Here is a 24,484-nt window from a genome sequence, read left to right on the forward strand (position 1 = left end):
TCAGAAAGCATTTTTAAATTCTTTTTATTATTTTATAGCTAATTTACAACAAGCGCTTCACTGAACTTGAACATTATATTTTGCTTGATATTGTCATTGTTAAATATATTTTTCTGCATCAGTTGACTTTGTTGTAACTTTGTAATCAGTCTTTTCTGTAAAAATTCATATATTTTATAAGGAATATCACACTATGATACGGATGGCTGAGAGAGATATTAAGAAACACATTGAACCCTCAAAGAAAGAAACTGAAAACATATTATTTCATTCATGGACGTGTGGTCACGTGATTCTATCAGTGTGTGCATGTAAATGTATATGCCGATGTCTTTCTGTGTAGATGTGTGTGTACATGTGGGCAGATGACTGGCTCTGATGGAGTTCGGACTTGCATCCATTCATCCATCCATCCATCCATCCAGCAGTTGTGCATGGCTACACCTAAAGCCACGCGGGACGCCAACACTTCTGATCTATTTACAGCATTTCTGGCCAAAACCTAAAAGCTCTCCCAGTGTGGAAAAATACAAAAATATACAGACTTGGAGATGGAGCCAGTCACACAAGTAAATAAATATTAAATGATAAAGAAAAACACACGCTGATAGTCATTCAGAAGCCTCCGCTGTTCCATCATAAGCTGAGAGAAGCCAGTGAGCAAAAATAAACAAACAATAAATATGAATGGTCACTTCCATCAATATTTCCACCTTCAGGACAATGTAAATACAAACACATGCTCATAAAATCTTTGAGTCATTTTGCTTTCATTAATCTTTTACCTGTTGATACCAGTAGCAGTGCAAACTTCATAAATACTTTTTTAATAGACACATGTGAAACCATCTTCATTGCATAACACCATGGCGATATTGCACTTCATCTTCATGTGTGTGTTTCACTCTCTCTCTCTGACACACACACAGACACGCACACACACGACCCGTTTATATATTATGCATTACAACCACTAGTGGATGTTATAGTTATTCTCATATAATATAATTTGTATTTTATACATCAAGCTCTCATCTACTCTGTCACACACACACACACAGACACACACAGCTGCATCGTACTCGTTCCAACTCATTTTGAACTTGTGTAAGGACATATCGGGTATGTCGTTCTCCGGCGCTCCAGTGTGACGTTTGCTTATGTCGACTTGAGCGGGTCTATTATTTTGTTTCGCTGCATTTTACAACAATAAAATGGGAACGTGAGTAAAGTCAACAACCAAACTGCAATATTACCCAAAGAAATCAATGGAATATTGTTTGGAGATGTTGATTTTTACAGACTTAGTTCCATTAGAAATTGTCATAAAAAAGATATATATATATATTTATATGTATATTTATATTTATATATAGGCCATTTATTTGTTAAACATGACTTAGCTTAATTTGTGTGGACACAAGGAGGAGAAAGAAGCAGAGAAAAAGTGGAAGAGAGAATAAAAGAAGACCTATTCCTCCCACACAGAGGAGTTCCACACATGAATGTGCACAATTGCACAGACACACGCGCACACACACACGCACACATACACACACACACACACACTCACCATGGCTTTTACAGCGGCCACTGGAAACAGTGTGTACGTCTGCGGTCGAGGGATTCTTTTGGAAGAGTGATCGGTGAGTTGGCTGCGGTGTGATGACGCTAACAGCTCCGCTGTTTGTGCCTAGAGAGATAACATTCATCCTGGATTCTGACGAGCCGGTCAGAACAGCCAGTCCCCCCCTCCCGCAGAGAGGAGTGTGCTAGGTTACAGCTGAGATTACAACTCTACTTGTGTGTGTGTCAGTGAATAGGTGTGAGTGTGTGTGCATAAGAGATCGGAGGCTAAACGGTGTCAGAGGATCTATTGCGCTCCGGACCGGCCTCTCAACGCCGTCATCGCTGTGTCTCCCTTGTCCTCCTTTGTCTTTCATGAGACGCCCCTCCAACAACAAGGAGGCAAATAGGAGAACACACTCTACATACCCACCATTCTTTTTATATTTTCTCTTTTTTTCTATAGTTTTATCTCCTATCTCCGTCGTTTTTGAGGATGCATGCACAAATTCAGGTTATTTAACATTATTCATGGTTTGAACTCAATATTCACCACTGAGCAATTGAGCAAATGTTGGCCGTGGTTACTGAGGTTTACCTCACACCCAGAACCGAGAAGAGATTCACACTAAAAAGTACTCTTGTTGATAAAAGGCTCCTGGCCGCGAGGGAAGGATCTGGGCTCTTCGTTCTCGGTCCTCTTTCTCTTTTCCGTCCTGAAACAAGGCAAATGCTGACAGGAGGAGGAGAGCCACAAGGATGGGATAGAAAAAGGGCCAGCATCTCCATCTCCAAGCTTGGTGTGTCAAGGTGTCTGACGGGGTTGTGAAACGGCTAGGAAGGTGCGGTGGTCCTAATACTGTCCTAGAGTCCGTCCCTGTCCTCTGGTTGGACCCCCGTTCAGACCCAGTGATTAGTGTCCGTGTACATCCAGACTGCTTTCGATCTAGAATAACTGCAGTTCCCACGCTGCGTATCAAGTCATCGCTTCTAATTGGTTTCTGATTCTCATTTGATTTTATATTACGAGAAACCTCGGCTGTGTCTAAACAGGAAAAACACACATTACACAATAAGTTGTTTGGCGCGGCTAAATAAACTGTGCCACTTTGCGTCACCAGATCTGGGAGCAGCCACAGCTGTATTGAGAGCTGTCCACATGTGGCCCGGATGCATTTTAATGCTAAGTGTGCAAGCAGGGTCTCAACACTCAGTCCTGTCTTATCAAAGAGCAATACTGATGAAGTCTCTTCTCTCAGTCTATCACATCGCTGTGTTAACCTCTGTCTCTGTGTCTCCTATTTGGTTTCGTTCGTGTCTCGCTGTGTCACTCTTGTTTCTCGCTGTTTGACTTCGTATGCATTTGTCTCTCTGTGTCATTCTCGGTGATTGCCTAAGCACTGACTTTGCTTGAGGACAGACAGGCAGGCGAGGCTGGCTTGGCTGTGAGGGTGAAGGGCGGTGTCGTTAGGTGGCTGTGAGGGAAGCAGGGGGGAGGGCTGGGGGGAGGTAGGGAAGGGGGAGGGGGTGCAGCATCACAGCCTCTCCCGAGTGGGGATCCAGATGTAAGGCCCTGATTGCTCCTCGATCACTGTCTTTACTTTGTGGTAGACTTCTTCAAAGCTATCCCCTTCCACGACAGCTGCAGCAGGACACAGGAAGAGTGAGGGGGAGAAGACGAAACAAAGAGCGATGGGGAAAAAAAAAAACACAGGCAGCGGCAAACAAAGAGAAAAGAGACACAGCAGGAAGCCAGTAAAATGTAAACATAAGAGGGAGGAAGAGAAAAGATGGATGTTTATCAGACAATGGAAGACAGACTCAATTAAGAGGCTGTACATCATTAATACAGTTTGATAATCTGCCTGCATTAACAGTAGGGCGATAAATCACATTGTTAAACCAGAAAGATGCTCTAGTTTTTATCTCACACCTATTCAGTGGCCTCCTGTAGACAGCAGAGGGTTTGCCAGGAAGCTTATCAGTCAAATTCTGATGTCTGCTGTGATTTGACCTGAATATGTCTCCTAAATGTTAAAAGCAGCCCGAATCTGCATTTATCTCTCAATAATACCTGGAACATGGAAGTGTAGAGCTTATCATTGCGGGAAAGGCGTGTCTGATTTTAACGCTGAAATAAGGAGAACTGAGTTTATACTGTTGACATCAACAACGAGCCAACTCAACGGACGAGCTGCTGTTTGTCAAATCTTGTAAACGTATAATGATGAAGAATTTTAAGATCACCATTCCAAATCCACTAGATTAGGAGTAAGTAGTGAAGCGCAAACACAGGTGTATTAGCTCATGTTTGCCATCTGGTGCTGCACTACTCCAAATCCCACATCCACTGCTAAATATGCACACATTATGTAGTAAAGATAGTTTTGTGCTTAGAACTATCCGGTTCTGTGTGTTGCTCTGTGTACATCATGTAGGTGCATTTACATAGACTCTTCTTCTGCTGCTGCTCTTACCTGAGAAGCACTCGAGGAAGTCTTGCTCTAGTTTGAGAGCTCGGTCCATTCCTTTTCTGGCCTGCTCCTCCGTCAGGCGGGTGTTTATCTCTCTGTCAACGTAACAAACCAAATTGTAGCAGACTTTTTATTTTTCAGGCTTTTCAACGCGTTCAAGCAGACATCTGCATCACGTACAGCACATTCTCCAGAGACTTGGGCCGGACGAAGATGGCGATGGGATGGAGCTGAGCCGCTTGTAGCCTGCGCACAGCGTTGGCTGATACGTCCAGGATGCAGTGTTTCCCCTGCTGCTTGTGCACACGTACAAGGAAGAAAAAGAAGCATGCAAGAAGCATGAACATTATTAAGATTCGTGTTCCTCTTAAATTTACATTCATTTTAATGTTGCTCACCTGCTCAGCCACCTCGCGGACGCTCTGCACGCTGGTGCCGTACAGGTGGCTGTTGTACTGGCCCGCCTCGATGAACCGATGGCTCTGAATGTCCTTCTCCATCTGTTCCCGTGACGACACAAAGTGATAGTCCCGGCCATCCACCTCATATTCCCTCTTGGGCCGTGTGGTGTCTGTCAGGCAGAAAGCAGAACAATAAAAGCAAAAAATACAGTACAACTCCAAATCTCGAAATTAAAGCAATTACTTCTCGGAGAGAGGACGCATTATGCAGACGTCAACCTGAAATGGCTCCAGGTGGCAGCAGTGACATGGAATGAAAACCCGACTGCTGATCAGTCTCGGGAAGTGACAGCGTAATTACTCACGTGGGACACAAGATCCAAACTTATCAGGAAACTCAGACAGCAGGTCATCATTTATCCTGTCCTTTACGGGGCCGAGAATGATGATGGGCCTCGCGTAATGAACTGAGCATGAGGGAGCGACAGAAGAAAGAGAGTGGAAGCATTCAACATACAGGAGTCATAGCAGAAATTAAATTCAATTATAAATTAAGGGCTTAAATGAGCAACCCTCCTCTTTCTGACCTTACCTTCCACCTGGGTAACTGTCTCATAACTGTGGGAGGTTTTATCTCTCCCTGGAGACAGAGGACAGCAGGATTCAGACTGTGGTTTATGTGCTACTCTTTATTTGTGTGTACTGTATGTGACACATTTTAATACTCATGCATGTTCCATATTCACTACCTTGTGTGCTCAGGCTGTCTCGCCCATGGTCCTATAGGAGAAACCAGAGAAGAATTAATGACAAAACACAACTGGAGAGAGGAGGCCTCACTCAGACAGATGAATAAATGTACCCTCTCTTTGGTGTTAACGCGAGACCACTCTTTTCTTTCCACTCTGCAAAAACATGAAAGAACAGTCAAATTGAATATTTATCATCTGTAACTCCTAGACCAGATGCTTAGCAGCTGTAAAGCACACATGGCTGGCTCTCCCTCTGACCTGTGCTTGCTGGGGATAAATCCGACCTCTTCCGCCTCATTCTGGGGGCTGACCTTACGAGCCTGCCACCACTCCTCGTCTCCACAGTCCAGGACATGCAGCACATCCCCAAACCTGAAGCCCAGGGCTTGACTGAGGAAACCACAGTCCGCAGTCTTGTCATAGTCAAACAGAGCCCTAAGTGACGAGAAAATAGGGTCAGTTAATACAGACGGCTTTTTAATGGCCCATCAAAAAAAGTGAAAGATGTTTTCTTATAGTTTAGACCCGTTTGTTTTTAAATAAGTTTTATTTCCCTGCCACGTCACAGATGAACTCTCACTGCTGTGAGTTCAATCGGCCTTTAATGATTTTTATTTTCATCCCTTATATCTGAAGCCACCGGTTAATGTTCACATCACTGTTTGTACCGTTCGGACACGCACGCCACACTCTTTGCTGTGTGATGTGACTCTGTGTTAGCCTGCAGATTGTGGTACTTATTATAATTGCAGAGCACGTTATCTCAAAGACAAGCCTTTTTTTAATTTATAGTTGACGGCATTGCGATCTTGTTTCCTCAGCGCGGCTTGAAAGGATGTTTTGATCCTCACTGACAGTAGATGCTATTAGTAAATTGGTGCTGTACAAACAGTGGTAAGCGGCAGGTCAAGGCATTTGTCAACTGTTTGTAAAGAGCTTTACACACGCTGGATGTGCACGGACGAATCCTACAGCTTTAAGTAATTGGCTTGAAAATGGCTTAGAGTGTCACAGTAACATCTCCTGGCGATGTTTCCATCTAATATAGTCAGTAAATGTCTGGAATGTGCACAGATAGAAGCACAGTGTGACATGGTGTCTGTGTTGGAAAGTATAACGATATGCTGCTTGTATATTTACAGAGTGTACTGTTAATGAACTTATTAAAATTCCAGGCAGGTCATACTGTTTGAGCTTCATTCCTCAGTAAATGCCTGATTATTCGTGGATATTTTATTACATCACTGTATTAATAGTTCAGGTCATGTAATCAAGGTGAGTGTGAGACCTGATGTAGAAGCCTCTCTTGGGGTTGCTCCTTAGTGTCGTGGTCCCAGAGCCCATGCTGCTGTTCATCAGCTGTTCTCTCAAGTCGTGGATCTTCGCCTCGAATCGGCTGTACTCTGGAACAAATAATGCACAGATACAGATAAAAATACACTTTAACCACGAGAGAGAGACTGTTTCTGTACGAAGGGATTGCGTACGACAGGTGAGGTTTTACCATCGGGTCGGTACTGAGCGATGATCGTCACGGTCTGGCCGGCGTTCTTCAGGGCCGCGGCTGCCTGTTCGTGTGTGGCCATGCGCAGGTCTACGCCATTTACCTGACATACACACACGCACGGATAACCATCATCAAACACTATGTGTCACCCTTGAGGTCCTGTCATGTTGTGTGACAGCTTGGTGAAAATAATTGCCCTTACACTCAGGATCTGATCGCCCTTGTGCAGCTCTCCACTAAGATCAGCGGGGCCGCCTGCCAGGATAAAGGAGATGAATATTCCCTCTCCATCCTCGCCTCCCACAATGTTGAATCCCAGACCTGTGGAACCTCGGTGGATCAGAACTCTTCGAGGCTCTCTGGAAAATGGTGACGAAAACAGGACATAGTCACTAGCGCTTTGAGAGCGTGAAGAAAATGTGATCTAGTCTGATGAAACCATTGATCTATTTGGGCTAAATGCTAAGCATTACGTCTGTTGAGCAATATAATCTGATACCATCTAAAACCATCCCTGGGGGTAAACATAGCGGACACACAAAGAAATGTCCTTGAGTAAAACCTGCCCCACAGTGACTGCAACCAGAGATTCAAGTTAAACCGGCAGCCGAGGTAACGCTGCTCTCTGACCTAAACCTCAGCGAGCATCTGTGGAGAGGCCTGAACATGGCAGCTCATAGATACTTCCCTTCCAAATCCTAAAAGATTCAGAGCTGTAACTGCTGCCAAAGGTTCTTCTATTAAGTAAAGTACCAACCATGTGAATAAGAGTTCAACGTTATAAAACACAGTCATATGTCTACTGGTATGTCACTTTAACTAGGGTTTATTGACTGTAGGCTTATAGATAAAAGTGCTATTTCTAATTTACAACCCATAAAAACATGATGGCAATATTTTCTGAAGTGAATGTACATGAAAAATAGATGAAGGATCATTGCTCACCGGGGGATGTCGTCATCTCCCATCAAGCCATGTAGGACAGGAGAAAACCGACTAGGTGAGGTGGGAGTGAGGGCTTGTGGGTAATCTGAGCCCAGATAGTTGGGGTGGCTGAGTTCGGTGTCCATATGGGAATAAGCTGTAAAAAACGCAAGACAGGAGATCAGGATAATATACCAGGGAGGCACTGTGCAGATGTCACCACCATGTCACTAAATGCATTTTTGTAACATGATATTTCCTTAATGTTTGCTATGAATCATTTCTGGTCATCAACACAGAATGATGTCATTACATCAAAGCCTGCAGTGAGATTTATGGGTTACAGGACCAGTAGCTTCCACCTCACATATATAGAAACAGTGTTCTGGTAGTCTAGTAAAGAGTGGCTGTGTACAAAAACATGGGGCTTACTGCTGGTGAGGTCTGGAGGGTTGTAGGAGTTGGTCAGAAACAGGTTGTTGGGCTTGGCCACCCTGAGGTACACCACCTCAGCTGTGTTCTTCAGAGCCCCTACCGCATCCTCATGCATCACATCTTCCAGACACACGTTGTTGACCTGATCATTCCCAACAGGAGGAAGAAGGAAAGCTCAGTCATGCAGAGACGTTTGTTCAGACACCATTTTGAGGCTACTGTTACATTCTCCCCATTGTCCAGTAGATGGCAGTAATGCTGTTTGAAATTTAAGTCTCTTCTACTGTTTTCCATCCATACACATCTATTCTAGACCACAAAAACTTGGGTTTGTGCTCTGATCAGTGATATCACACAGCACCATAAACGAATCAGTAATAACTAAGTGACGAACCGCTAAGATTTTGTCCCCGATCTGCAGGCGTCCGTCTTTATGCGCTGCTCCGCCTTCAATGATTTTGGTGACATAGATGCTGTTGTCGCCTGGTATATGCTGGTTGCCGACGCCTCCAGCGATGCTGAAACCTAATCCTGAGAAAAGGAAGTGCAGAAAGAAGCAGCGGGTGAGGCATGAGCGAACACACAGCAGATTTGTTAAATTAGCCAGGAGCAAAGCCCTTTACAGTCCACACCTATCGTCACCTACCTTTAGGCCCTTTGATGAGTTTGATTTCAGTGACCTTCTCAGCTGCTGGCTTTCTACGGAGAACGTAAAGGCGGACGATAGCACCTGCCTCCTTGAGAGCCTCCACAGCCTGGCTGTGCGTCACCTCCCTCACATCAACATCATTCACAAATAGGATGCAGTCATTCACACTAAGAAACATAGAGAGACAGTGGGAGGAAGGGTGAAAATATAGCTCGCGCTTTTGTTTTGATGAAGAAATCAGGTGTAATGCCGCACCAGACGAGGCCAGGAACAGTCAGTCTGAGCCAAAGGATCTAGTTTCACAACAGAACATCTGGCCTTTCCTACAGTACGAACTCTCAACATGCAAACATCTACACTTTAAAGCTTTAAAGTCATGATAGCAAAGGGGTTTATGGGTCCAGTTCACCCACTGCCTGTGTGTTACCTGAGCCGTCCGTCCTGCGCCGCGGCTCCTCCAGGGATGATTTTGGTGATGAAGATGCTGGGGTCATCTCCCACATGGGGATTGTCTGTTCCCCCAGCTATACTGAAGCCCAGGCCTGAGTTACCCTGCAGCACCAAGTCAAACCATAAGCACAAATGATATTAATCACGTCAGTAGCATTTATCTATAACCGTTATGCATAATGCTGCTGTATCGTGTTGGATGAGGGCCACTAATAATTAATATGGGAGCTGTTCAGAATATTACACACATATACTATAAATGAAATTACGACTGAAACATCCTTTTATCAGACTCACTCTCTCCAGTGTGATCTCCTCGTACTCGATTTCCCCTTCAGTCCCATTCACCTGTGACGAGGAGAGGTTGGTTTATAACTTTACCTTTAACCACAGTACGAGTCTAAATCTGGTGTCAATGTATCTCAATATAGAGTCTGCTCCTGTTTGACATGATTTATGTGTGGATCGGTCTGGTGCCTGGGTGATACCATACCAGCAGCACTATTCTTTCACTCTCGACTGGCTGAAGAACTAAAGCTACACATCAGCTTTACCTCTGCAATTAGGGATCTCCCAGAGGAAGAGTAAATTTAAAGAACTCCAGACTTCACTGTTCTAGTATGTGACCTAGAAAACATCTACTCTTCGTGCTGCTGCGGAGCCCCAACGCCGGTATGTACAGTATCGGCAGCCTTTTCTCTGAGACGCCGCTAATCCCTCACAGTTTATATTTAAACTGCTTCCAGTTGAAAGCGGCGCATCATTAAAGAGCTGTGGCTCCAATGAAGGAGCCATTTGTTTTGTCAAATGTACGTAAAAATAAAAGTAATTATTCGTTAAATTCATTATTCTTCACGTTAAAACAATGATTAAAACCCACCTGGATGCTGGCAAATGAGTAAAAGCACTGATAATGCAGACTGAGCATGTTAGTCCAAGCTAACATAATAATACAATAAAGAGGAGATTAAGCATAATCCTTACATATGGGGATCCATCGAGTGTGTCAGTGTTCACCACGACTGGGGGAGTATTTCCCTGGAGGGAGAGAGAGATGAAATAATATTAAGAAATAATAGCAGAAAGTCAAAGAGGAGGCTCCAGAAGGAACTCACTATATTCCTAAAACCTTCATTCACGGCCAAGACCGATGGCCATTTTAGCTTTTAGCTGTGACAACACGCTTCTCCGTCTGCTCCAGCTAAAGGATGGAGGAGCCATTTGTTATTCTCCACCAGTAATGGACCTAGACATAATTCACGCTATTGGCCAGGTTTGCGCTCTCTGCGCCTGGCTTGCGTTCGCCGGTGGTTGAATTACAGTATAGCTTGTATTACTGATGTTTTAAATGGCGACGTAGTGGATGCGGCGGACGCGGACGTCCGCCTCCCGCCCACTGGTCCTTTCAAAACAAACCGCTCGGTGATTCGCGCTGACAGCACATGGCGGCAATCTCCCAGCGCGCGCCCGATCGCGCGCACGCGGAGGATGACGGGGGGACAACAAGGCGCTGACAGGCCGCGCGGTAACCGACTATCATCTACCAAGCTAGTTCTTATCAAAATGTGTTCCGGCGTCAGGGTAAAACCTGAGTGATGCGGTTCAGCGGGAACAAAGCCGCGCGGGGAGCACGAGGAGCGCCGGGACGGCTCCGCCTTTCATGTGGCTCGGGTTTACCTGCAGGGACTTTCCTCTGTCAGCTCGTCTGAACCTCCACGCTTCGCGCTCGTCTGCCTCCTTTTAAGCCTCTTACATTACCATTGTTTCGTGCTTCTTTTGAGGATTCACCCTCGTCATCGGGTGTCTGATGTTGGAGAACGTAAACGCGCCGTTAGGTGCCGTGCTCCTGGGAAAACGACGTCTGACGGCCCCCGTCTCGCGCCTCTGTTTATTTCCGCCATTGTTCTGAAGCGGGCTGATTAGCTGACGCTTTGCGTCGAAAGCGCTCACAGAAAAGCAAACAACAGCATCAAAGTGGCCTTTAGAGAAACGACAGCTCAGACACATACACGCAGCTGCAACTTCAAGCTTTTACCCAAAACAAATGCACACACTTAGCCAGTAAAGCATTTTAAACACACTTTGCTTTAAATTAAGTCAAACGTTATCATTTGCTAACGTGAGGCCTGTTTACACAAAAACTGTCCGTCATCGTCATTGTCAAAAACGAATGAAACCATCATCCACATGCGAGCTGGTCTCCAACCGCCCACCATTTGATTCCAGCAGTTGTCTGTGCAGAGCTCCATTGTGCAGCCGCGTCCAACGGGCCATGCTGCTGAGCATTACGTCAAATTCCTTATCTAGAGACAGAAATAATGACCGTAGCCAGCAGAAATCCAAGCCCAGTGCAGGCAGCTTCCCTGCAGCGATTTCTGACAGCGCCTTCTCCCTCTCTCTCCATTTGACAGGGAGATTTACATTGTTTTGCCGCTCCTGCCCACCTATATTTTAACAAACCCACTCTGCAAGAATAACAGGAAGAAATACATTGTTTTACCTTGTGTGGCCCATTGCAACTTAATAATTGTCCTAACTAAAGAATGTAAATCAATATCCAAGCTTGCAAAACGCTGAGGCAAGAAAAGGAGCAGCTAAAGGGTGAAGCAGTGTGTTCAATCAATTTCTTTTCTCTATTAGCGACTGTATAAATTAATTAGCGTGGGCGGCTTAGCAGCGGGACCCGCGAGGGTTTAGGAGACGTTAGGAATGCGTATCGGGCCCTCGCTCCTCAGGAGGATGACAACACCATCAGATGAACAGTCCGTGTGGTCTGTGCAGCCCAATCTGTGAGCGCGGACACTTGAGGCAGCCTGATGAATGGTGATCATGATGAAGACTAACGTATAAGATAACCGACATCTCGTGTGACAAATGTCCACTGTTCGTCTCGAGGCGCGAGCTTTAAAGTCGGTCCAGCTCTGTTTAGAAGAGCCTCAGCGTTGAACATTCTGCAAAGTGTGCACTTGCCGGAGATCAAACCACAAACTACTGACGTGTCTATGAAGATGTTGTTGTCTGGAGAGCCGTAGAAAGGCAGGCAAACGTTATGGAACAGTGTGTCTCGGAACAGCTGTACAACAGTAAATACCAAATAGTGGGAGCTCAGGGGCTGTGCAGCCTATTACTGAAATGGAAACGAGGAGACAAGACTTGCGTGAAGTGTTATTTAATGTTGGACGGCTGGTGATTTAGCTACCTCTGTGCTGGTGTGTGGGTTTTAGTGCAGACTGTGACAGAGGCTAATTTGGACGTCAAATCATGCACATTGCTCACTTATTGGCTCCTTTTTAAATCCCACGTACATGTGTGGCGTGTAGGAAAAGGTGTGTGTGTGTGTGTGTGTGTGTGTGTGTGTGTGTGTGTGTGTGTGTGTGTGTGTGTGTGTGCTGTGGGGGTGTGCAGTTAGTGGTCGTACACAGCTTGATATGCCTTTGAATATTAAATGAAAGATCACACCTTCAGAGTAGGAGTCTAGCATTCACTCTGACAGTTTACTGTACAGTTGCAGCTGTATTTGATTAACATTAAATCCTTGGAATATTTAGATTTGGGCCCTTGCGACACGACCAAAATTAAGTCTGCATAACTTTCCACTTTTATGATTTCCTGCCATATGGTTTGTTGTGGGCAAAGGTCTCCTGTGATTCTAGGATTAACTTAAAACACTCAGCTGTGCTTTGTTGCGTCTCATTTGCTGTAATTTGACGCAGTGCTTTCTGGTCGCACTCCTGCTGAGCTACAATTGTCACAATATAAATAACATAACATAATTTTTTAGTGGTGACTCTGTGCAACTACAACTAACTGTGAACACACACAAACACGTCAGCTGATTTGTTAGCATTTATGCTAATCATCACATTACACACATTAGTTCTATTCTAAAAAAGAAAATGAATGTGTGTGTGACACAGATCATCATACTGTATCTGATATTCATGGGCACTGGGCACAGCTGGCCTTGGTTACCATAGTAACAACAAAAATAAATCAATTTTTTGAGCCACTAAACAACAGCAGTTTATTAAAGATGACTACAGATGCACTGCAAAAAGAGCACATAGAGTTACACACAGAAGACACGTTTAAAACTCGCCTACCGTTCTATAAGGCCGATGCTTCCTGGCTTTCCGCACCTTGTCGAGGAACCGGCAACCCATCTTTTTAGCGTACCACACCGACATGAACATTTTGCTCCCAGTGCCAAATTTCTATTTACACCGGTGCTGGAGAGCAAAGCTCGCTACATGACATGCACATAGAACGGGTTCCGCTCTTCACTTGCCTTCTGAGATATCCACGAGACATCACCGCATTCTGCACTAAACCACGGCAACTGATCAGAAACCCGGAAGCCTCCAGACTTCCTCACTTCAAAGACACCTGTTTTAACTTTCAGCTTGCTTTCAACTCAGTCCAATCGAAAGTTACGACTAAGCACAGCTCCAGACGGAGGATGCGCGTTCATGAAATTTTAAATGCGGAATCGCAGAAAAAGCCACAGTCCAATTAGCGTCTCCCTCTTTCCGAGCCGACGCCAGAGGCTTTATTCGGAGGCCGATTCCCCAAAACAAAGCTCGAATTATAAGAATTTCTGATAAGCCGATAAGCCTGGTTATAAAGTGACACTCAGCCACGCCGATGAAAAAGAAAAGCTTTTCCAAATGTCTCTTTCCAGTCTCGGTTATCGGTGACAGCGGACTGCGGTAGTCGTGCCTCCCTGCTACTGGTCTGCACTCAGTGAGAATGCAGTTCATATTTTCTGCTGCTACTGTGGCCCTCCCCTCCCCACCGCGGGGGGAACGAGGAGCGAGCAGGAAAGTTTGATGGCAATTACTTAGCTGTCTCTCTGTGTAATGTCGATGGCGGTGATGTGAGAGGGGGAGGAATGAGACTTTGGCTGAACTTGGAAGGACGAGCGGCTCAGACGGGCCTGACTCATCCTACAGTAAGGAGCAGGGGCAATAGAGAGGGGACGGAGGCCTGCGGACCCCCGTTCCTACTCTGGGTCGGAAAAAAAAAAGTGAGATCAAAAACGCAACCTGACATCCCATCATTCTGGTTTGTCACTGCGTGGTTTCATCTGTTCTCAGTTGCGTGCTAGTGGGACAGCTTGGATAAAAAGCAACAGACTTACACACATGTTATAACACAAAGCTTTTTTGCTCATCTTATTATGCAACTAAATTAATCCAGGAGCTTCATAACGACTGCAACTAAAGCCTTAGCGCGTTAAGCTGTAACCAGTCTGTTTGAAGTGATGGGATGTAGGTGGGCCCTTACGCGAACACGGTGTTCCTGCAGTTCATCTCCAGATCGCCACCACCGAAAGGTGCAACGGCCGCCAGTGGGGAATTTCATTGAACAGGCCGTGTATTAGAAAACAGCGTGTGCCGTGTTTTCGGTCCCTAATAAGCTCCCATGAATCCGTGCCTCCTGCTCAGCCTCCCGTATCGTATTCCACTGCCTCCACCAACACGGAGCAAATGCCTGAATGCAGCAGATCTATCGGGTTTAGAAAACGTCTCTTTTTTATTTCCCTTGAACAAATAATTACACGGTGCGAGTGGCTTTGAGGGCACATGCGTTATGACAGGACAAGAAAGACCTGCTCACGCTCTCTGCTCACAGGCGAACGGATGCTGGCACGCTGAGCATCTCTGTCAGGGCACGCTGAAGGACAAGCTGTCAGCTGATGTTGTCTTTTTGTTAAGTAAAATCCACCCGTGCACCTATCTAATATCTAATCCCCCCCCCCCCCTTCAACTGCAAGGCCCCTCTATCTGTCTTACTCCCCCATTCAGCGTCACCCCCCCCCACCTTTTTTTTCTGCATGCATATTTTTTCTTCCCACTTCTCTCCTTCCCAGAGGACCTGAGCTGCTGCTGCACAGTAATTACACCGGAGCTGCAGGGACATTTTTAAACATTTATTAAAGAAAAGTAAGGAGGGCAGGGAAAATGAAGATAGAAACCAGATACGGACCAGACGTGAGTGCAGAGCAGACAGGGGAGGCTGTGATGGAAGCTTTTGGGCACACACTACAGAAATCAGTAATTGAATCCCTACATTAAAAATGATCATTGCTCGTCATTTCGCAGAGTGCCAGACACATCATAAAAAAGGAGGGGGGGGGGCTATTTTATCTGAAGAGGAGCAGCGTGAAAGCATTATGTATAGCAACAATCCTGTGGGCAGAGAGGAGAGAAGATGATACATAACCGTTTTGAGCAGGAGAGACGGGGTGTAACATAAACTGGGCAGTGGGAGTCTTTTGTAAGCACTTTGCACCTGCTGCTTCTCGCTCCCTGTGCGGGATAAATTGCAAATATGTTGTGTAATGTTTTCAGCCCATGTAGCCGAGTCTTTCAAGATAAATATAACGTAGGCACGGCGAGAAACCATCTCTGGGACCAATAACTGTCTGTGAATGAAGCCCATGGACAAAATCTATACAATTATTATTATAGATATAGTTATATATAGTTTTTGGATAAAACCCAGCTGTCATTTTCATTTAAGCATGTAGAGTATGCACCCCAAGCATCACCTCTGCCAAACCACTGCAGTCCTTCCAGAGACAATGCTACACATTAATCAATGGGGCCTGGAGTGGTTCTGGCAAAGCCCACACCATTAGAGCAATAAAGAGACACAGTGACGACACCACCTACACATCACTGACAGCCGCACGGCCACGGCCACTGCATCAGCTCCAAGGTAATCTATACACACCAGCGTTAGCGCAGCACGGCCCAAGCACTTCTATAAGTACTTCTGTGAGTGGGAGGGGACGTATACGGTTCATTGTCCTACTTAGCACTTGCGCAAACACGCGGAATGCGCTCAGGGCACCGTCGGAGGTGTGGTGTGTTTGAGGTGTGGGCAAGAAGCGATGCCCACAGCATTAGTCATGTGAGCGCTTCGCGGCACCGCGTTAACGCTGCCGGTTTGATTATAGGAGCGATTTATGCGGCTCCGGGGTTGGAGTGAGTCAGTGCACAGTCTAACACTGACACCTACAGGTTTCAGTCTGTCCTGCAAAAGACGCCTGTCCGTCAAAGCCTCACTGCTCCGACACAGGAGCCGCGATTTACAGTCAATGCACAGACTATTGGCTGGAAGGAACATGGATAAAATGTCGATAATGTGCGGAGATCACAGTCAACGGTTAATAATCGCCAGCAGAAGAAATGCGTCCACAGGAGATTTCATGACAGCGAGTCACAGACTGACGTGAAGGGGAATCGAGCACAAATGGAGATGGGGACACAGATCACACTGGTGATGATGGCTGATGGCGGGCGACGGAGCGGCCGCGGTCTTACCAGAGTGGAAACAGCGGAGGTGTACATTGGAGTGTGTCCGGTAGACATCAACACAGGCTGCAAAAGAGTAGAGCGGAGAGGGTAATTGTGCAGGACAGCGGACACGAGGCCAGAATCTCCATACCTTGATGGAGGTAGATTTACTTTATTGTTTAGGACCATTGTCCCATTGGGTCAAACGTCTACCCGGCATCAATTTGCTGCCTGAAAACCTGAAATGATCCTCCAGGAGAGAGCGCCTGTAGCTCTCCATATGGTGCAGAAAGATAACTGCACACCCAGCTGAAAATATCCCAACTGTGAAGAGCGGAGGAGGGAGCGGGCTTTAGAATAGAAGAAACACTTTTTGGTCCAGCCGGGGTCCAGACCTTAACCGAATAGAGACGCTGTGTAATGAGCCCCAGATTCATTCACACCAGACTTGCTGAGAACATTCCTGAGAACGTTGTGAAGGTCTAATCTGCAGCTAGAAGCGAGTGTGCACTTATTTGTAATGGGGAAGCTCAATAAAACATGAACAATGATATGTGGTTGTGCCTGGGATGAAGATCTGGGCACATTTTATCAATGCTGACACTCCAGGATTTCCAATATTAAGTAATTTAAGCTTGTTTTAATAAAACATACCCGAAGCGCTAAAATGTTGACGTACTAGATGAAGACGTCTTTGTCTGTGTGCCATAATCTGGTCACAGTGGGATTGTTATGCTTTTATACACAAACACACCTCAAGTTACTACAGGGCTCTAAACAATCCACCCTGAACCTGTGCATTAGCAACAGCAGTGCCGCATTTTCCCCCTCTGGAAAAGCGACACATTGCAGCAAAGCACATCATTAAAATATGAATGTTGGGACAGATGCATGTGCTGATTTACAGTAAGTAGGACTGAATAGGAGGCCGATTCATCCTGAACTGATGTGATCTATTACCCACCTACCACTGCGCTTTAACATCTTGCTCAGTGGCACATCGGCACTAGCTTTATTAGCAGAGGTAATAAGAATTACTTAGGAAAAAGAGCTAGTTTCAATAAAAAATTAAATTGTTAGATGAATAAACTGATTGAAAGAAAGGTCCTATATGCAGTACACAGGGACAGAGCTGCAAGAGGAAAACCCTATTACTTCAACATGGGAAATAGAATCAGAGCAGGATCTCTACTTAACAACAAACAATCTATTGAAGAATCATCATCAGCAGCTGACTATAAAAACTGCTTTAACCCCGGTATTCATTTTAAATACTGTGTTATCTCCAATTTGACTCCACCACCCACTGTGAATTCTCCCGACACCATTCTAGAAATAGAAATAGGAGCAATCCTAATTCCCAAAACACTGAACATCAACATCCGCCCTTTCATGTCTTGGGAAAAAAATCTCTACGTTATTTTTCTGCACGTATAATAATAACAATAGTATCGTTGCTGTATTTGTAACTGAACCATCGACCCAGTTACTGCTGTAACTTTGTTAGTGACACACTTCTGTATTTGACTCCATGTCTTTTTAATGAACGTGTTCAACTCTCCTGTGTCTCTGTTTTGCTGGTTTGGACGCGACATTGATGCGCCTCCTCTTGATGATTTATAAAACTGCTTTGCATGTAAACACATTTCTCAAAAGTCCTGGGGCCAGAATGAAGAAAACGGTTGGCAGTTTTCAACTATTACGTCTCTTCTGAGCAGAAGTGCAACACGACACTGAGACAGGGAGTCAGAAGTATGTATATTCATGTAACTCGATGAAGACATGAAACGTTCCCAGCCCACACAGAGCAGTGGATAAGCAGCTCATTACAGTCACTGTCATGACAGACCTAAATATGGTGATGCGCAGCTATTTCATGTGAATCCTCCATCTACAAGACATGGAGAGGAACTCCACAGAAACCAGGAAACACACGCTAATTAAATGCAGCTTTTCCAGCTTGGCTTGCTTTCTGCAGCTCACGTGTAGCAGCTATAACTAATATAGAAGCAGAACCATGAGAACGCAGGCCTTTAGTGCAGCCAGAACCAAATAACTGGGCAAAGACGTGCCATTAGACATTAGCGGGACACAAATACTGCTGTAAGTGAGATTAACCAGTTGAATATACTGTAGGTCTGATTATTGCCAATAATTTTACATAATCCACCAAATGAGACCTGGTCAGAAACATAGAAGACAAGAAACAGGACTGGAGCCAGTTCATATCCTATTTTTCTCACTGTTAGTGAATTTAATGAGAGAATCAATTCTGAGAGTTGGTCTCATTATTTTCCAGCACATACGCTGTTCTTACTGTGGAAGCAAATGCCTCGAAACTAATCTTAGACTCGAGTATTTGCATAGTTTCATTCAACATTAAAGGATCACTCACGTCCTGTGCAGTAGCTTTAATGATGTGTAGCAGGGTTGATACAGGCTCAAACGAACTGCTGAAAACGGAGGTCATGTGACCCAGCACATGATGAGTGGATGGCTTTTCAATTTGAGTCAGACCTTCACTACTATTCATCACACACTCTTTCAGCTTTTTATGTTGTATTTAAACAAAACGTATAGAGTAAAAAAGCATGAGGGCACAAGAATGTATGTGAAAAGCGTAAGCCTCCCTCCCATCACTGTAATGAACGGCGCATCAGCGCCAAATAATTACCGATACCATGGGACGTGCAGGACGGCAAACTCCGTGGGGACAAAGTAAATTAATGAGCCCAGCAGGAAAGGTCAGCGGGGGTCACCAGACAATCTACGCCGCTTCATGTGCTTAAACATCTCACGACGCGGCGCTGACGGACTCCCAGGAGTCATTATGCAACGCCGCGATCGCGTCTCTGTGAAAGTCAGTTATGTGTCAAACAATAAAGCGTCTCCAGCGTCTCTCCCCGTGATTGGAGCCAACTCCCCCGTGCCACCGCTAAGACTTGAGTTTGACAGTGATGCTAAAGTGAGCATCAGCAGAGAGACGCTCCCTGATCAGGGTCTGTGTGTTTTAAATAGCAGCGGTGGAGTCGGCCTCTCCTCCCATCAACGCGCTCCCTGAGGAGAAAGGAGAAACTCGTCACCCCCCCCCCCCCACACACACACAAATACACACAGACCCCTCAGTCCTGACAGTCATATGTTGGCGTATGACATGGATCATTGTGAAGTGAGCCTCACTCAGCTGACACCTGCTTGTACCTACGTGTGTAACTCTTAATGCACTGCGTCCGGACAAAGTGACTGAGCTCGTGTTTCTACTGGCGTCAGCTGCGTCTGGACTCTACGGCCACTAGCTCCTGTGTCGTCTGCGTCGGCGTCTCGGGGACGCGTGGTTCCGCTGGTGTCAGACGTGTCAGGACTGAACACGGTAACTGAGAGCTGCTCAGAGTCGTGTGTCCTTAATTAATGGCACACAAACTAAATCACAGGGTAAGAAGAGAAGTAGCTGGTGTTAAAAGGCTGTTGAACTAATTTATTGTCAAGGGTCAGATTGATTTATTGTCATTATATTGACATTAAATCATTTATCTTGAGAAAAACTAGGATTTGGCAAAATACCTAGTTTTCAAGTATAACATTAAAAAGGATGTGAAGTTCATAGCCTTTGGTATGAGTGAATGAGCCCACTATAAATGTAACAAATGCTTGAGCGTGTAATGTCCTAGAATGAGACGGAGCATATTACTATGAGCATATATCTGCCTGGCAACACAGCTAGAAACGTTAAGATGATGTCTCTTATAAATGTAAATGTTTCACTTTAAGAACAAGCAATCTGTCACTCGCCAGTTTCTAACTGCTACTGTACATTTAACAGACAAGGGGGGTCCAGTGTTTAAGGGCTGGTGTGTGTGTGTGTGTGTGTGTGTGTGTGTGTGTGTGTGTGTGTGTGTGTGTGTGTGTGTGTGTGTGTGTGTGTGTGTGTGTGTGCGTGCGCGTGCGTGCGTGTGTCTGTCTGTCTGTGTGCGTGTGTGTGTGTGCGTGTGTGTGCGTGTGCGCGCGTTTCCTACCTTGACAGGAGAGATGTGTGTGTGAGGTGTGTAGCCGTGTATCGCCTCCATGGCAGCGAGGTTCTTGTCACTCATATGAAGCATCTCGGCACTTTTCCCTGGAGCCAGATGTGCTGGACTGTGCTCCAAGGGGGGCGTCTCCTCATCCTGGTACCTGTACTTCTGCAGAAACACACAGAGACAGACAGTTGTTTCAGTGCAACACAATTAAAAAGGTCCACTTCACAAACAGACCCCACTGTTTCCACTACATTCCTTCAGACAGCCTCTCATTTCCTTTTAAACACAACAGTGCAAATGACGAATTCCTGTCACCCAGCGCACACAGTAGTATTTCCATCCCAGATTCATCTCCAGCCAACTGTGTAAATCACGTAAGTCATGTGTGACGCCCACAAGCGCAGAGTGAAGACGTGATGGAAACAGAGGCCCCATTCAGCTTTGTGCTCTGAGTAAAGTGTCCGTCCTCCACAACCACATGGAGCGGCCGATGACTCACAGTGGCTCCACAGTAGCCGATCCTGCAGCTTCTTCCTCGTAACCTTACTCCCCTACTGATATCCCACACACGGGCAGTCCGCCAGCAGCCCACGGCGTTAGCCACACATGGTAGGTTTCATTCTAGGCGTGATGACACCAAATCTGCACACGGCGCCTTCTCTCGCACACAGCGGAGATCCTCCCCATTAGCGCTTGTATTTTTGGATCGAGCCCGAACCCCTCGAACGCACAGCGGCCTCCGCCGCGGTGTCACACGGAGCCGCTCCTTCCGAGAATGGAGAAATGGAGAAAATTCAGAGGCATCTTCTGAATGTTGGCCGACGGCCGGCGCTGACACCCCCCCCCCCCCCCCCCCTCCTCCCTCAGACAGCGAGGGAGGTGCATCACCAGTTCCTGTCTCAGACGTGCTGCCTAGCAACCGGAGCGGAGCAGAGATTGCAGTGCCACGGCCGGGGCTTCCAGCATCAGTCCTGGATCGCATTACTCTGAGACAGCAAGAAAGCCAGGGAGCGAAACAGAGATGAAGATGGAGGAGAACGTGAGGGGGGGAGGGGTGAACACGAAGACGTAGGAGCATCAATCACGGCCAGGACAAAACAGCCGTCTGAGGAAACGGATGGTTGTGGAATTGTTACATAATTACAAGCTGCAAACGAGGGATTCTAGTGAGGCTGTGGCACAATGCAAACAATTTAAAAGCGCAAACGATTAGTAAATGACTGACGAATCACAGATTAACTCGGGATCAGGTTGAGGACGACCCACTGGTCTCCTCTGCCCCCGCCTTCCCCATATGACCAACACTCATGCTGCCGTGTTTCCTTCTGTTGCCCTGGAGGGGGATGTGATGGTTAATGTTCCCAAATGTCCTCATGTTCTCTGACCAACAGCACGCCTGAACCAGGCCTGTGCAGAATACATGCATTAAAGCATTAAATCTGTGTGGGAGAATGAAGACGCTGTAGACACGCAGTAGGTGCGAACATGAACCCGGGAAGAACAGACCCTAAATGAACATAACTTGATTATTGTTTTTAATAGGATGTCAAAGAAAACCTTATAATGTGCAGCATCAGCGCTAACACATCGCGCGCCGTAATAAACGTTTGGACATCTTGTCAATAAAATGTGCTTTCCAGACGCGGCTTTATCACAAACAGGGGGTTTGTAACGGCGCGCAGCAATTAAATTCTGCTTGTAACTATACAATGGGCCCAGGAAATTACCTGCGAAGCAGGACACCTCTGGGGCTCCCAGGGTTTATTGTATCGCTATATCACAGCGGAAGGCACCCGCTACACATTTAGAGGATGGATCCGCTGCAAAGGTCAGCGTCAGAGTCTCCACGGCGCCTCCTGCATGCCACACCTGCACAGGCTGATGATCCAGCGCCTTAATGGCTAAGCCGGTTAGCCCAAATGTCAGAAGCTACAGTACCTACCGTCTCAGATTGTAATTCAAGCACCCAGCTGAGCTTTGAAATTATGTGTGCTTTGGGTGAGAGTTTAGCCGAGCTCTCAGGCACATGGGTCGACACAAAGAAATATAGATGCTGCCTTTAAGTGAGACCCAGGCCTTGTCTTTAGTTCAACCTTCATTGGATAATACACCTCCCTGCTCTTATGTAGGCCAGAACATCTACTGATGTCAGTGGAGCAAACACGTTGCCAGGCATCAGCTCCAGAACACAGTTTATTTTTATATCCATGTCCAACTCAGTAGAATATGTATTATTGTATGTATTTACTACCTGTCATGTTAAGTAGGAAGCTATTTAGCGGTTTACATGTGCACTTGAATAAAAACTGGATTCACTGAATAAAACACAAAACAACTCGCTCCGACTGGCACCGAGCGGCTGCACTCGTCCTTTGATGGACAACGGGACAGCGACACAACAACAGAACTCCACACTCGCGGCACAGCAGCGCGATTCATCGCCACTTCAATGGAGCATTGATGGGGGAACAAGGTTTGTCTTTTGGGGTCGCTTGAACTTTGAACGCAGCAGAATTACAGCCATTGTTGCCTTCTCAGTTGATTTTCACCCTGAAGTGTTTTCACAAGTGACAAACCCCAAGCGCAGCTTTCAGCTCATTTGCATTCTCGCGGCTGCCGCCGCCAGCCGACACCTACCACGGCCATTGTTGTTTCACGTGTACGTGAACCTCGCATCGTCCTCCAAGTCCAACTTGGTTTTAATCCTCCCAGGTGCTTCGGCGCAACACTGTGACAAGTGTTGGTATCCTGGAGCGATGCATCCTTCAGCAGCAGCGGCAACAACAACAACAGACTTCCCATTCACCAAGGGGCCAAAGGATTAAAGCTGCACGAGGCCAGAAGAATTCATGGCGCCGTGTGCATTTAGCAATACATGGCATCAATTGGTGATGAAACGCGATCTGATCTGCGCCAATGGTGCTTCGTTCCAAAGAGCACGTTGGCTCCGAGATGCTACTGAGAGAAGACGTTGGAGCGGTGACGCTAATGTTCAGTTGTAAACAACATGACAGCTCCACATCACGAGGAGGAGCATCAGGATGCGTTACTACAGAAGGACGACGATCGCCAGTAAACAAATGTAAATAAATGTGATGTTTGCAGAGTCAAAGTCTGTCACACTGAGGCATATTTAGACTGAATTAGCCCCTGAGGGAAATAATCCAGGTGCCCATTCACCCCAGCAACAAACTAAAAAAAAAAAAATACTTCTTTTATCAAACGTATAAAAACTTTTAGGTCTCTGTTTTTTGAAGTTGCTTATTGTCCCAACTGATTTAAAACTTTCTCTAAAAATAAAAATGAATTCCCCAAAGTGCTGTTAGGCTCTCTTCACCACCGAAAGGCATATGTTCCTGCAGCGCAAGATAAAAAAATCATAAAACTAAATCAGGAAAACAAAATGCCATCTACTTCCTGGACGCCTTTAATATTCACTATTTCCTAGGTTTCAGGCCAAATTTGCTTAATTTGTCTTCATCTAATCCAAATCACTCTGAATGTCATTTGTGGGGGGTGATTCATCATCAATAAGACCCACACGAATGTATCATCATTACATTTGGTAATTCCATTAGAGTCATAGAGCGAATGGGGCCATAATGTGCGTTGGGCTGTGCTTCTAGCTTGAACGCACACATTTCCTCCGCAGACGACTGCACCTAAACCTAAACCCCCTTTACAGACAATAGCTTGACTTTTTTTCTATTATTATGAACACCACAGGGTGGTAAACTGTCCTTACACACAATTACACAATTAGCTACAAAAACACAATCCGGTGCCATGTTCGCGGTGTGGTGCAGCCTCTTCCCCACAACTCTCCTCACAGGTTTCACACAAAGCGCAGCGGCCTTCATTATTTATACCCTCCTCCTCCCACAGCGCCGTTATGCTGAGTAAACACATTTTCATATATGTTGTGGGTGAGCGCGGTGTTAACCCTCCCCCGTACTCGGTCCACGGACAGTAATGGAAGAGGCCATTTTAACACGCAGCACTGCCAGAC

The 24,484-nt window shown here is 45.9% G+C and overlaps 1 protein-coding gene across 7 annotated transcripts in view; it reads right to left on the reverse strand.

Moving 5' to 3' along the window:
* LOC114869057 (disks large homolog 4) overlaps positions 1-24,484 on the reverse strand; it is a 46,307-nt gene continuing 21,823 nt past the window's right edge. For 4 of the 7 annotated variants that reach the window (XM_055514619.1, XM_029172868.3, XM_029172867.3 and 1 more), the window contains exons 2-22: positions 20,476-20,637; positions 16,490-16,546; positions 10,143-10,196; positions 9,456-9,506; positions 9,136-9,260; positions 8,706-8,875; positions 8,454-8,590; positions 8,057-8,201; positions 7,646-7,781; positions 6,903-7,059; positions 6,698-6,800; positions 6,482-6,596; positions 5,452-5,628; positions 5,304-5,346; positions 5,191-5,221; positions 5,034-5,081; positions 4,807-4,908; positions 4,439-4,611; positions 4,221-4,333; positions 4,044-4,135; positions 1-3,208 (exon numbers count right to left, since the gene is read on the reverse strand). In XM_055514619.1, the coding sequence (XP_055370594.1) occupies positions 3,102-3,208; positions 4,044-4,135; positions 4,221-4,333; positions 4,439-4,611; positions 4,807-4,908; positions 5,034-5,081; positions 5,191-5,221; positions 5,304-5,346; positions 5,452-5,628; positions 6,482-6,596; positions 6,698-6,800; positions 6,903-7,059; positions 7,646-7,781; positions 8,057-8,201; positions 8,454-8,590; positions 8,706-8,875; positions 9,136-9,260; positions 9,456-9,506; positions 10,143-10,196; positions 16,490-16,546; positions 20,476-20,637 (2,298 nt within the window). In that variant the 3' untranslated portion in view covers positions 1-3,101. Of the gene's footprint in view, positions 3,209-4,043; positions 4,136-4,220; positions 4,334-4,438; positions 4,612-4,806; positions 4,909-5,033; positions 5,082-5,190; positions 5,222-5,303; positions 5,347-5,451; positions 5,629-6,481; positions 6,597-6,697; positions 6,801-6,902; positions 7,060-7,645; positions 7,782-8,056; positions 8,202-8,453; positions 8,591-8,705; positions 8,876-9,135; positions 9,261-9,455; positions 9,507-10,142; positions 10,197-16,489; positions 16,547-20,475; positions 20,638-20,790; positions 20,842-20,974; positions 21,193-24,484 lie in introns of those variants that run through there. The other 3 variants (XM_029172871.3, XM_055514616.1, XM_055514618.1) reach the window with 3 other exon arrangements.

The sequence above is a fragment of the Betta splendens genome, chromosome 14 (genome assembly GCF_900634795.4).
Source record: "Betta splendens chromosome 14, fBetSpl5.4, whole genome shotgun sequence".
In the NCBI taxonomy this organism is placed as follows: domain Eukaryota; kingdom Metazoa; phylum Chordata; class Actinopteri; order Anabantiformes; family Osphronemidae; genus Betta; species Betta splendens.